We start from the raw sequence: 14,632 nt of genomic DNA, 5'->3' as shown, positions 1-14,632 counted from the left end.
TATGCACCCCAATGTTCACAGCAGCACAATTTACAATAGCTGGATGCTGGAAGCAACCTAGATGCCCATCAGTAAATGAATGGATCAAAAAACTATGGTACATTTGCACAATGGAATTCTATGCAGCAGAAAAAAAGGAGGAGCTCCTACCCTTTGCAACAGCTTGGATGAAGCTGGAAAGCATTATGCTAAGCGAAACAAGCCAGGCAGTGAAAGACAAATACCATATGATCTCACCTTTAACAGGAGTCTAAACAACAAAACAAGGAAACAAGCAAAATATAACCAAAGACACTGAAATAGAGGACAGACTGACAGTGACCACAGGGGAGAGAAGAGGGAATTTCAGGGGAGAATGGGAAGTGTTTACAGGAACAAATTTAAAGGATACATGCACAAAAACTAGGGGGAGGGTGGTAATGGGAGGGAAGAGGGGAGGGTTGGGTGGGTGGGCTGGATTGGGAGTAAAAGGGAGAAAACTGTACTTTAACAATGATTAAAATAAAAAAAAATGAAGAAGACAAACAATCCAACTAGAAAATGGGCAAAGGACCTGAACAGGCATGTCTCCAAGGAGGACATACAGAGGGCACAGACACATTGAAAGGATGCTCAGCATCAATAACCATCAGAGAGAGGCAAATTAAAACCACAATGAGATACCACTTCACACTGGCCATAATGGGCCAACATAAAGAAATCAGCAAACAATAAGTGCTGACAAGATTGTGGAGAAAGTGAACCCTAGTACATTGTTGGTGGAAATTCAGACTGGTGCAGTCACTGTGAAAAACAGTATAGAATTTCCTAAAAAACTAAAAATGGAACTGCTTTTGACCCAGCAATTCTGCTACTGGAATTATACACTAAGAATCCTGAAATGCCAATTCAAAAGAATCTATGCACACCAATGTTCATATCTGCATAATTTACAATAGCCAAGTTTTGGAAGCAACTTAGATACCTATCAGTAAATGAGTGGCTCAAAAACTATGGTACATTTACACAATGGAATATTATTCAACAAAAAGCAAGAAGGAACTCCTACCCTTCGCAACAGCATGGATGGAACTGGAGAGCATTGTGCTAAATGAAGTAATCCGGGTGGTAAAAGACAAATACCATAGGATCTCACCTATCAGTGGAACCTAATCAACAAAACAAATAAGCAAGTAAAATATAGCCAGAGACATTGAAATAAAGAACAAACTGACAGTAATCAGAGGTGTGGGGAGAGGGGGTTAACAGAGGAAAGAAGGGAAAGTGTCATTAAGGAACCTGTATAAAGGACCCATTGACAAAGCCAAAGAAGGTAAGGATTGGGGGTGGGAGGTGAGGGTGGGTTTGGGGGGGAAAGTGGTGGTGGGAAAATGGAGACAACCATACATGAACAACAATTATACATACATATGTACATACATACATACATACATAGAAAAAAAATCAATCCAAGCACTCTTCAGAAAACATTCAAGGAAAAAGAGAATGGAGTGAAATATTTAGTGTTGAGAGAAAACAACCCACTGAACTAGAATTCAGTACCCTGTGAAATTCTACTTCAAAAATAAAGGAGAAATAAAAACTCTCTCAAATATTGAGAGAGTTTGATGCCAGCATACCAGCTTTGCAAAAAGTGTTTCATAAAGTTCTTTAAAGAAAAGGAAAACATGTCAGAAACTTAGATTTACATAAAAAAGGAAGAGCATGAGAGAATGAATAAATGAAGGTAAATTTTTAAAATTATTTTTTATTTTTTAATTGATCTAAATTGATCTAACAGACAAGTTTGTTTAAATAATAATAACAACAATATATTCAATTATGTATGTTTGTAGTATATATGCTTCTGCATGAGTGTCATGTATGGCAGCAACATTATAAGGAACAAGAGGGAGGAATTGGGAATATTGTTATAATAACATACCTGAACTAACTATGAAGTATTATACTATAATGTTATTTAAATGTGACATGAATTAGCTAAAAATATATATTGCAATTTGAGGTTAACCACATACAGACAAAAAACTTTTTAAGGAGGCATAAATTGACAGAACTCCAAAGAGAAATAGATGAATCCACTTTACAGTTAGAGAGATCAACACGCTATCAAAAAGGGACAGATACAGCAGTAAGAAAGGCAGCGAGGACACAATTAAACTCTATGGAACCATCAGTCAGCTAAATATAATTGACATGTATCAACTACTTCATCCAATAGCAGCAAAATACAGATTATTCTCAAGCCTGCACAGTACATTACCCAAAATAAATCACATTATGGGCCATAAAACATGCTTCAACAAACAAGAGTAGAAATCTTACAATGTGTGCTATCAGACCACAGAACATTTAAAACTAGGAATCAATAATAGAAAGACAGCTGGAGAATCTCCAAATACTTGGAGATTAAACAATTGGGTCAAAAAAGAAAACTCACGAAAAAATTTAAAATATTTCAAACAAGTAAAAATTAAAATGTAATTTTTTCAAAATGTATGGTATGCAGCAAAAACAGTATAGAGGGATGTTTATAGCATTAAATATATACATGTAGAAAAAGAAGAGATATATAAAATCAATATTCTAATCTGTCATAGAAACCTAGAAAAATAAGAGCGAATTAAATCTAAACAAAGACAAGAAATAATCAAATTAGAGCAGAATCAACTAATTTAATGGAAAACAAGAAATCATTAGAGAAAAATTAAGAAAACAAAAGTTGATGCTTTGAAAAGATTAATATAATCAATAAGTTTCTAGTCATGTTATCTAAGAAAATAAGAGAGATTGCCACAAATTACTGATAGAAAAAATGAAAGAGGGGACATAAGTATATATCCCATGTTTAAGAGAATAATAAGAGTGCCTATGAACAACTTTATTCCCACTACTTTGATAATCTAGATGAAATGGACTATTCCCTTGAAAGGCACAATCTGACAAACTGACACAAGAAGAAAGAGACAATCTGAATAGGTATATATCTTTTAAATAAATTGAATATTTATTTACTAATTAATATTCCTCCAAATCAGACATCACCATGCCCAGATAGCTTCACTGGTGAGTCCTATTAAACAGTTAGAGTTTCTACCAATTTGCTACAATCTGTTCCAGAAGATAGAAACAGAGAAAATGTTTCTTGACTCATTCTGTAAGGCCAGCATTAACATAATCCCAAAACTATCTGAAGATCTCACAGACCCATATTTCTCATAAATGTAGATCTAAAAATCTTTTAGAAAATATTAGCAAATCAAACACAACATTCTGTAAAGAGGATTATATACCACAACCAAGGGGGATTTATCCAGATATGTAAGATTAGTTCGAAATTTGCAAATCAATTAATTTAATTTATCACATCAATGGGATAAATAAGTAAATTGCATGATCTTACTAATACTGTCAATAAACTAGGAATAGAGGGGAACTTCCTCAACTTGATAAGGACATCTACAAAAACTCTATAGCTAACATCATACTTAAAGGTGAAATAGTCAAAGTTTTCTTGCAAACATTAGGAACAAAGCAAGGCTGCCCCCTCTTTATCACTCCTTTTTGACATCTTGAAAGCCTTAATAATGAAATAAGATAAGGAAATAGCAGGTATATGAATTGGAAAAAAAGGAAGATAACTGTCCTTACTCACACATGACATGATTGTCTATGCTTAAAACTCAGAAGAAGCAATATAAAACTCCTGGAGGTAATAAGTGATAATAGCAAAGTTGCAGGATACAAGATTAACATACACAAGTCAATTGTTTTCTATATATAAGCAATGAACAAGTAGAAATTGAAATTAAAAACACATTACCATTTACATTAGCAGCCCCCAAATTAAAATACTTAGATATAAGTTTAAAAAAATACACAAGATTTAGATCAGGAAAACTATAAAATTATGATCAATGAAGTCAAAGAAAGATTAAATGGAGAGATTCCACGTTTACTGATAGGGAGACTCAAATATTGCAAAATGTCAGTTTCCCTGACTTTACAGATTCAATGTCATCCCAATCAAAATCCCAGAAAGTTATTTTGTGGATCTGAAAAACTGATTCTGAAGTTCATATGGATATACAAAAGACCTTGAATAGTCAACACAACATTGAAGAAGAACACAGTCAAAAAACTGACACTACTCAACTTCCATGACTTTGGCTTGTAGTTAACTTAAAAGATTAAGGCTGTATAATATGAACATTTTCAGTTTCCCATCTCTTTGTTCAATGATTCATTTGAACTTCACTTCTCTTTTAACTCCACTGATCTCCTTTCCTCCTGTCCTTAATTGTTTAAAAACATACCCCTCTCTAGTGCAAAGGCAAATATCTCCATGTAGCCATGCTCTTAGACAGGTGCTCTTACTTTTTCTTTTCTACCACCAACATTGGTGTTCTACATAGCTTCTCACTTCAGCACTCACCTATTTAATAACCTTTTGTTATTGAACTTCTACACTTACTCCCCTACACCAAATGATTCTTTTAAATAGGGGTTCTCATCCCTGGGCAGACATGAACCAGCGCTACCTGGAAGGTATGACAGAGCAAGACCACTATTCCCAACCCCAGAGACTTTTATTCAGTAGAGGTCATTGGGGCTCAATAATATGCATTACTCACAAGTATTTAAGTGATGCAAATGATGCTGGCCCAGGGACCACACTTTGAGAATCACTGCTCTTAAAGATGATAAAAGACCACTTAGGAGCACAATGAACTAGAATATTCTGAGTTGTCAACTTCTTTTGTTGTTTTGGTGCTCCAGATTCATAGAATCTTATCTCCCATTACATCCTTTATGTATTCCCCAGCCTGACTAAAACAGTAATTGTTTTCTGTCATCCTTCATGTCTTGTGATATTCTCATAACTGATAGAACCCTTCTTCACCCACCTTCACTTGTTTTAAATACATAATTCAAGTCTGTCTTATTCTAAATGCCACTTCTATAGAAAACTTTTCCTGAGTAGCCCAACTATCAGCCAACCAATACTAACTGCTTCCTCCTCTGTATTACCTTAGCATTTTAATCACTGTTCAAGGGTATAACAAAGATCTTTTGGGAGCCTAAAACTTATATAATTTGGAGGGGAAGCTTTCTTTAAGAATAAAGATGAAAATTAGAAGTACAAAAATAGGCATGGGACCTTGGAAGGGGCTCAGGCAAGGGAAGTTCTCTGAAACTTAAAACGTAAGTTTTGTTAACTCCATGATAAATCTGCCTCAGCCCCTTACTGGAACTTGTACTTCTTTTAGATTGTCATCTCCTGGGAAAATTTCATTTTTCTCCTCCTCTCTCTCTCTCCTTCTCTGTCTCCCTCTCTCTCTCTCTCCCCCAACCCCCCTTTTCTACTCATTATTCTTCTTTTAAGAGAAGCAGTGGCAACTTGTGAAAAAAAACTTTCAAGTTCGATAGACCTGGGCTTAAGATCCCTGATATCTTAGTCACTTAATTGAACTTCAGTTTCTTCCATTGTGTACAAAAAGGGTAATAATAGCTACCTTTTTGAGTTATAATAAGATGAAATGTGACAGCAAATAAAGGTCTTTAAACAGTGATTAGTGCATGATAAGCACCCAATAAACATTAGTTTCCATCCATGGATGGAAAGATCCATACTCACAGCAACTAGACACCGCCTTGCAAAGAATAGTTACTAAAACACACAGCCTGTTTTTTATGTATAGGTTCAAGGAAAATGAGATGCCTGAGCATACTGTTTCTTGCTTATTTTATAGCATCTCTGATTACTACTCTCACATCAGAGAAACTGCACAGAAAAGAGGACTCCGCAAATTATGTCACTGTACTAGGATTTAGTTGACTTTAATTGAGTGGGCAAATGAGCATTGGCAAAGTTATGGGGTGGGAGGATGTCAAGAGGAAGGAAAGCAAATGATTTACCACAGCTTGGTCAAAGGTGGAAAGCTGTGGTAAAAATCAATATTCAAAAATCAAACTATTTGTTGTAATTTTTTATAAGTAGATGACAGCACTTAAAGCATGTATCCTGGTGACTCCAGGGACACTGAACTGCTGATGGCATTCTTTGATGAATAAAGCAAATGAGAATACTTAATAATGCTTATCTCAATGCAAGGAAAGAGTGAAAACAAATCATTAATTTTACACAGTTCCAAAGCATAATTTTGGCACTTCTCTGATTTCAATAATGAAACAAAAATGTCAAAAATCTCAGAAATTTCATGAGAGCTATGATATAAAATAAATTCCCACAAACAACCTCATTCTAATAGCAGGGATAAATTCAATAAAGAAATCTAAAGTCTTTCCACTTATGTCCATTTAAAACTGTTTTCTATAAAAAATAATAAAGCCCCATTCTTTATAATATAAAGAAATATAGTAGCTAGTTTTAGTAGTATGTGAATTTATTTATCCTAGCTATAAGATTAAAAAGGTGAGTCAAAATTTCCAGCATGCCACTTTAAGCCATTTATTATAGTATGCAGAAACTTTTGCTCATTTTGTACTTTTTAATGGAACTTTATCCAGTGTATTAAATTATCAAATATTCCTAAACCTATGGACAAAAGCAAATGATAACAGTCTCTTTTTATGTATTGATAGAAATAGTGGCCTAGTAAACTTCCCTGACCATTATCTCAATAGTTTAAAATTATCTATTTGAAATAAAACTATAAAGACATGAAGTTTTAAATTCAACTTTCTTAAGAAATGGCTTTCTTGTATTAAAAAAACAATCAAAACAATATAAAACTCCTGTGTAGATTTATGGAGTGGCCCAGAGTATGGGATTTGAAGACAATACTAAACCATATTTATAGAGCATAAAATGTAGAAATAACAACAATCTCTGTAAGAATCAATTCCAGAATCAGAATACTTGAGTACTTTCTATGTGTTCAGCTCAGTGCTGGGATCCATAAAGAATGCTTCACAATAATGCAGTTATTTTTACTTATTAAATAATAAAATTTTCTTGGAAAATTATTGGAAAAATTAATCCGTACCTCGATAAAAACTCCAACTAAACAAACTGAAAAAAAATGAAGAAAAAAAGTACCATTTCTCTGACAGCATAAATTAGGTAAAATTTAAGAAGACATTAGATGAAGTCAATAACAAAATATTTCTCTGCCAGATAGTTTCAAGATGCAAAATCTAAAACATATCATAATTTTGGTTTATTTAATGGCTTCTTTAGTTAGTAACCTAGCAATCAATTAGATACTCTGCAAGTGGAAGCATATTTAACTTAACCTATTATATAGACTCAGGACTCTGCAAACTAAATTTCATATGGATAAAATAATGACTCCATATAATAACTTAAATATGCATGTTCAATATAAATTCTAGTCTACAATAATAGTGTTACAAGTGGATTCTATGAACACATCACTCTAGGCTCCTGAGATTCACTTATTGACCCCAGGTCCAACAAAGCAAGTAATATTGAAATCTCACCCTCTGGCCAGGACTTATCGAGAAGGAAATGTTCTCCAATATGGCATTCCCATTGTCTGTATATTTTGCTATGAGGTTTTGGACGGTTATTTGGCCCCCTAAGGGCCAGAGGTCATCTTTCTTCACGTGCTGATTCTCAATAATCATAAATTTCGTGAGCTGGTCATCCTTAGATGGTTTGATCAACTTGGCAGATTTACTTTCTTCTGTTGGCATGTCTATAAACTTAAAGACTCGGCTCACAGACCGCATCTGAAATGAAAATAACAATATTTTATTTTTGTTTGTTTTAGAGCTGTGGACAATGTCATAATTAGTTTGATGTTTCCTAACAAATAACTTGTAGGATGTAACACTCATGTACTCATCTCTTGCTTATTTGTCATAAGGTTTGTCAATGAACTCACAGGAAATTGGATATAATTAAAAGTTTGATCAAAGAGAATGAACTAGGAGTTACTTTTTGCATGAATAATGTGCACCCACATTTTTGTGCACATTGTTCGTGGGATTATTATGCCCATGGTATATAATCATTATACCCATGTATAATGTGCATCCTTATTTTTTCCTCAAAATTTTGGGCAAAAAGTGCACATTATACACAGCAAAGTACAGTATATAAGTGGGCTTTGGATAGACCTGTTTAATTTTGCGATCACTTAATTCTCAGTTATGCGAGCTACACATAAATAGCTAAACTATACTCAAGGCATTAGATGATGGCAAGGGGAAAAGCTTTTATACTATGAGCAGCACTGCACAATGTTGTATGACTGGTATATTATAATAAAATATATGCCTCAAAACCACCATAGAAGATTCTTGTCTTTCTCTTGAATTGCTTTAATAACTCTCTACAATTCTATGTCAGTTCAGTGGTAAATAAACTCTTGAAGTTTAGTAAATATTGAATAATTTCACAGTATTCTTCAAACAAATTTAAGTCATTGGCATACATCTGTGGTTAAATAATTACATTTAATCATTTTAAAGATCAATTTTCATTGCTGACCAAAATATGACTGTGTACAAGGGTTGTATTTGAAATTAAATAGGTATCTGCTTTACAAACTTATTCATATAATACTTAACAGCACATATTTTAATGTAAATAAAAATAAAAGAGTTAAACTATGAATAATTATGGTTTATTAGAATTTGGAATATAATTTTTAAAATAGTGTGGCATAAAAAAGGCACCCAATAATTTTTGAAAATTAATTATTTAATTAAGGAACAAATATGTGAATGATTAAATATACTCATGTATGAATAAATAAATGAATAAGACAAAAGAATTACAGCTTTTGAATTCACTCAGTTTCTAATTTCAAAAGATATCACCCTTAATCCTGTGAATCAGTCTTTCCCAGGAATTAATAGCTTACTGAATAGAAATTTACTCCTTTTTCTTGCCTTAAAAGTAACTGTTGCTTCTGACTTTACTCAGTCAAAATTCATCCTTCTTCTTTATAGTGGCAATGTCTTATTTTACTTATAATTAAGCTATAGATTATTAGAAATATGTTTGCAAAAAATGTTGGAAGAAATGTATTTGCAGCATTTTCTTCTATTATTTCTATCTTTATTGTCAAAATTGACTAGGAAAAATTCTTTATCTATGAAATGACTGGGAGGTTGAGCAATTTAGATACTGATCCTTAATGGAACATTAAAAGTTCCAGCTTAGCACATCTGATTGTATTGTCTACATGCCACTGATCAAGCCTGTTTGTAAAGTTTTTTCTTTTACCTAGTAATTCTGTGCTTCAATTTCTTTTCTCTTAGAATTATCTTCAACAATTGTTTAAGATTCATGAAAAAAATCTTTTTAAGCTGCACCCACTGTTAATGGAAGTAGAAAGTACCCAAAACCCACATCCACCTTACAATTCTAGGGGATGTGAGAGGCATATAATCATCATTGCTCCCACATGTAATATTTTAAATTTACAAGTTATGGATGACTTTCATTGGTTGCTAAATCCTAATTCAGTTATTTTTATTAACTTTGAATTAAAGTATACTCTTGCATTTCACTGTCATTAATTTTTACAGGAAGCTGGTACTCTATTTAAGGTTTGGAAAATAAATTAGAATTGTAACTACCACTGAGATGGAACCACTAGAAAAGTAGCTCAAATGCATTTCAAATATCTTATTGTATTTATGCTGTGTAAGAATAACATCACTCTCTTGAAATGGGAAATGTAGTTAAGACTGTTGATATTTCTGCATATCAGTGCTATGAAGAATTCCAATTGTCTTTGTTAAGTGCTTTAGAATGTCAAGAAAGACACTATATAACAAAAATCCCTCATTTTTAATACTTCTGTACAATCAATAAAGCATTTAAGTTTTGCTTATCTAAACAACTCAGAATTATGTGCAGTGTTATTACAAGATAACATCCAAAATTACTATTTTGGCAGCACTAAAATATAATATGTAATATTTTATTTAAGAATTTGAGTTTGATCACAGCAAATCATATTCTCTATTAGTGAGGCTCACTTCTGAAGTATAAATCCATAACTTCTAATGTGTAATATGTCAAAGAGAACATATTTATCAAATTCAGAAAATATAATGTTCAAAATGACATCTTTCATACAGACTAGTTCCTTAAAGTAGCCTTAAGACAGACTATTACAGTTACCCACAACATTACCTGGTTACCCTGACCTGATCAGGAAAAAGTCTATCTTAACAATAGGCACTTACCCACAGCATATGAACAAACACTCATTCAATTCGATGGGTTAGAACATTTTCTGAAGGGAAGAAAATGGGGCAAGGTGTCTGCATTATGGTCAGCTTTGCAGCCACTGAAATACCATTACTGAATAGATAATGTGGCCAGATAATATTATTAATCATGAACCAATGCCTTGTACCTCACAGGGTCTCCAATTTGCATACTCTACTTCCAGTGCCTTTTGAAGGAGAAGCCACATGAGAACCAGAACACAGAAAATTAATCCTGGTCTTTCAAGTTTCAAAAAATGGCTTTTAGTGTCATAGATTGATAGTTTGAAAAATTAAAGCACATGAATATTGGCTTTTAAGCTTCAAAGCCAAAACATGAAGAATTGAAAGCACCATGTTTACACAGAAACAATAGCCACAGATGAACTTCTATGTAAGAGAAATAGCTCCTTCTCTCACTCTACAGTCTGATTCATGAATGGGGATAGCAAGAGGGCTGAGACACCAGTTTCTCTAAAAAGGAGTACTGCCTTGTAACCGAACTGTGTTTTCATCCTCAAGCAGATTTCGGGGGTTTTAGAAAATAGGAGGACTGTGCCTCAATTCCAAGGTGGAACCCAGGAAACAGGCTTTCCAGTGCCTGGCTTGGCATGGCAGCCATGGAATAGACATGGTAGCTTAGCATGTCTAGACACAGATGATAGCTTCTGATTTCCTGGTATCTCCAGCATGGTACTGAAGGGAAACCAATGAAGGGGCAGACTGTGTCTGGCCCATTGACAGCAAAGTCTGTTTGCAGTCATCCCCAGTTTTGGTGGTAACACTTAGATAATGAGAAGTAAGTGTTTGCCAAAAGAGACTCAAGACACAGAAACACTGAACCCATTCTTTATGTGAAAAGGAAAATGACATAATCTGTGCAAATTTCTATGAAATTGGAGTTTAGCCAAAACAAAGTGATTTTTGTTTGAGAATAATCTGTGTTAAATTTTTCATTTTATTATTTAAATTTGCTATGCTAAAAAATTCTCCTGAATCAATCTTTAAAACTGAGTCCCATTATCTTTATAGTAATTTCTAAAGTTACTAATCTAAGCACAGGAGAACAAATTCTTTTGGAAGTGTGATAGGTTTTAATTATTATTATTGTTGTTGTTCAGTTACAGTTGTCTCACCTTTTTCCCCATTGCTCTCCACTGCCCTGCACCCACCACTTCTACAGTTAATCCCCCCACTGTCCATATGCATGAGTCCTCTATTCCTGTTCCTTGGCTTGCCCCTTCTCCTTCTTTCCCCCTGTAATTCCCCTTCCTCTTCCTTTCTGATCATGGTCAGTTTGTTCTTTATTTCCAAGTTTCTGGTTCTATTTTACTCATTTATTTATTTTGTTGATTAGTTTCCACTTATAACTGAGATCATATGGTATTTGTCTTTCAACACCTGGCTCACATCACTTAGCATAATGCTCTCCAGTTCCATCCATGCTTTCATGAAGGGTAGGAGCTCTGTTTTTCTTCCTGCTATGTAGTATTCCATTGTTCATATGTACCACAGGTTTTTTTTAAGATTATTTATTTATTTATTTATAGAGAGGGAAGGGAGGGAGGAAGAGAGAAAGAGAGAAACATCAATGTGCGGTCACGGGGGCCGTGGCCTGCAACCCAGGCATGTGACCTGACTGGGAATCAAACCTGTGACACTTTGGTTCGCAGCCCGCACTCAATCCACTGAGCTGTGCCAGCCAGGGCACGTACCACAGTTTTTGATCCAATCATTTATTGATGGGCATTTTGGCTGTTTCTAGCACTTGGCTATTGCAAATTATGCTGCTATGAACATTGGCGTACATATTCTTTTGAATCGATGTTTCGGTATTCTTAGGGTATAATCCCAGCAGTGGGATCACTGGATCAAAAAGGAGTTCCATCTTCAGTTTTCTGAGAAAATTTCATAGTATTTTTTACAGTGGCTGTACCAGTCTGCATTCTCACCAACTATGTGCTAGGGTTCCTTTTTCTCCACAACCTTGCTAGCTCTTGTTTGTTGATTTATTAATGATGGCCACTCTGACCATTGTGAGGTATTGTGGTTTCAATATGCATCTCTCTAATGGCTAGTGGTGTTGAGCATTTTAATTATGTTTCTGGGCCCTCCCGTCTGTATGTTCTTTTGGAGAAGTGTCTATTCAGGTTCTTTGCCTACTTTTTAATTGGATTGTTTGTCTTCTTATTATGGAGTCATATGAGTGATGATTCTAACAAAAACATAGCTCCATAGCCTCATCTCAACCTTTCTTTATAAGAATATCTTTAAGGGAAAAAGAAATAATTTCTGATTTTCACTTTCACTTTTTGTTGACAAAGAGGGGAGAGAGAATTTGAAGACATTTTCTAGAATAAGTTATGAAGCCACATTTTCCTCCCTCACTAAATCATTCAAGTTCCTTTTATCCTTTTATTTGTTCATAAACCCAGACACCCCAAAAGCCATGGCAATAGAAAATTTATTTTTATGATCCTGACATATGGTTAGTGATACTGTAAAAAGTTTTCATAACTGGTTGTTATAGGAAGATTGCAAGAAAGAAGTGTGGAGAAGCATCTGGAAAATTTGTACAATATGAAAAACATCACACATTGCACAGAGAAATTTTCAAAATGTGAAGAATATAAAAGGAGGTATTAAAATACATTAAATCATAGCTCCTTCCAGATAGGCCCAAAATAACTGTTTCTCAGCACTTACTGACATACCTGACCCAAGACAGACTTAAGAGATAGTTGTTACCATGAAAACAGGCTGTGCTCAAAATACATCCTTGAAACTCTGTTCTCTCTTTCTGTATCTATCATTTGTGCTTCTAGAGGACATAAAAAGCCAGGTGCCATATTGCTATAATTTATTAACATTAACAGCGTAAGTGAGTTACTTACAGTGTACTATAAACTCTAACCCTTAGTAAATTATTATCACTTGCTATCTACACAAATGATTTATGTACTTTAACCTGTGGCAAATCACATGACAAGTCCGTGTCACTTTTTCCGACTGCAAGAAGCTATTGAGATTGTGTTCTTGACATGAAAGAAAGAAAATCCATTACAACTAATGACACAAGGCTTGTTCTAGGTAAACATGAGGTATCAAATATGTTGATGCCTATTTTCAATAATTAGGAGCTTTAGTAATCATGGTATTAAGTGTGCCAACAGGCAAAGGAAGACTCAAATGTGTTCAAAGGTGACATCATTCATTAAATCTACTATTCATATTAGAACTTACAATCTATCTTCTTTTTCTTTTCTTTTTTTTAAAGTACATGACAGGCCATCAACAAGTGTTTGGTAAATGAAACTGGGTGTATGTGGTATTCATTAAAAATATTTCAACAGAGGACTTCTGGCCAAGATGGAGGCATAGGTAGATGTACTGTGCCTCCTCGCACAACCGAAACTGAGGACAACAAAAATTTAGAAACAAAAAACAACCAGAACAGAGAGAAATGAACTGAACGGAAGTTTGACAACCATTCATCCAGACTGGTAAGAAGGGGAGGAGTCAGAGGCCTATGAAGAGGGGTTGAGGGGTCCTGGCAGGAAAAAGTGGTGGCTGGCAGATGGGGGTGCACAGGGTGCAGGCAGCAGTTGGCAGACATGCAGGGGCAGCTGAAAGACCTGGTGGCAGACCCTGCATGGGGGAAGCAACGAGCAGACCCAGTGAGGTGTGCAAGGCAACTGGCTGTCCTCAGTCACACATTCTTGGGCAGATAAACTAGGTAAAAACAGGCAGCGACACAGACCGCACAACCCAGGGGCCCAGTGCTCGGAAACAAAGCCTAAAAGCACCGATTGAAAACACCTGTGGGGGTTGAGGCTGGGAGATTCTCTCAGCCTCACAGGAGAGCTCCTTGGGGAGACCCACAGAGTCCTAGAAAGTACACAAGCTCACCCGCCCAGGAGCCAGCACCACAAGGGCCAAATCTGCCTGTGGGAAGTGGCAGAGGGGACTGAAGTCCTAGAGAGAGCAGAGCAGGTGCCATTGTTCCCTCTTGGACCCTGACACCACATAAAATGTCACAACCCAGCAACTGAGGTGCCCCACCTGGTGAACACCTAAGGCTCTGCCCCTCATATGTAACAGGTGGGACCAGACCAAAGGGAAAAAAAAGATGGGTCAAACAGAACTGAAAGCCCCTCAGCCAGTCCTTTTAGGCAAACAAGAGTTAGCCAACCTATCAGATGCTCAATTCAAAGCACTGGTGATCAGGAAGGATGCTCACAGAATTGGCTGATTTTGGTCACAAATTAGATGAACAAATGAAGGCTACAATAAGTGAAATGAAGAAAACTGCACAGGGAACCAATAGTGATGGAAAGAAAATTGGGTTTCAAATCAATGGACTGGACCAGAAGGAAAAAAGGAACAACCAAACAGAAAAGAATAAAGAAACAGG

General features: G+C 35.3%; 1 protein-coding gene across 7 annotated transcripts in view; it reads right to left on the bottom strand.

Annotated features, from left to right (window-relative positions):
* CFTR (CF transmembrane conductance regulator) overlaps positions 1-14,632 on the bottom strand; it is a 210,937-nt gene that overhangs the window by 49,104 nt on the left and 147,201 nt on the right. For 6 of the 7 annotated variants that reach the window (XM_036010839.1, XM_028525739.2, XM_036010838.1 and 3 more), the window contains one exon: positions 7,468-7,719. The exons of the other annotated variant lie outside the window; for it this stretch is intronic. In XM_036010839.1, coding sequence (XP_035866732.1) covers positions 7,468-7,719 — 252 coding nt within the window. The remainder of the gene's footprint in view (positions 1-7,467; positions 7,720-14,632) is intronic. 7 annotated transcript variants of the gene reach the window in all.

The sequence above is a fragment of the Phyllostomus discolor genome, chromosome 10 (assembly GCF_004126475.2).
Source record: "Phyllostomus discolor isolate MPI-MPIP mPhyDis1 chromosome 10, mPhyDis1.pri.v3, whole genome shotgun sequence".
NCBI lineage: Eukaryota > Metazoa > Chordata > Mammalia > Chiroptera > Phyllostomidae > Phyllostomus > Phyllostomus discolor.
This window is presented reverse-complemented; position numbering and strand designations above follow the sequence as displayed.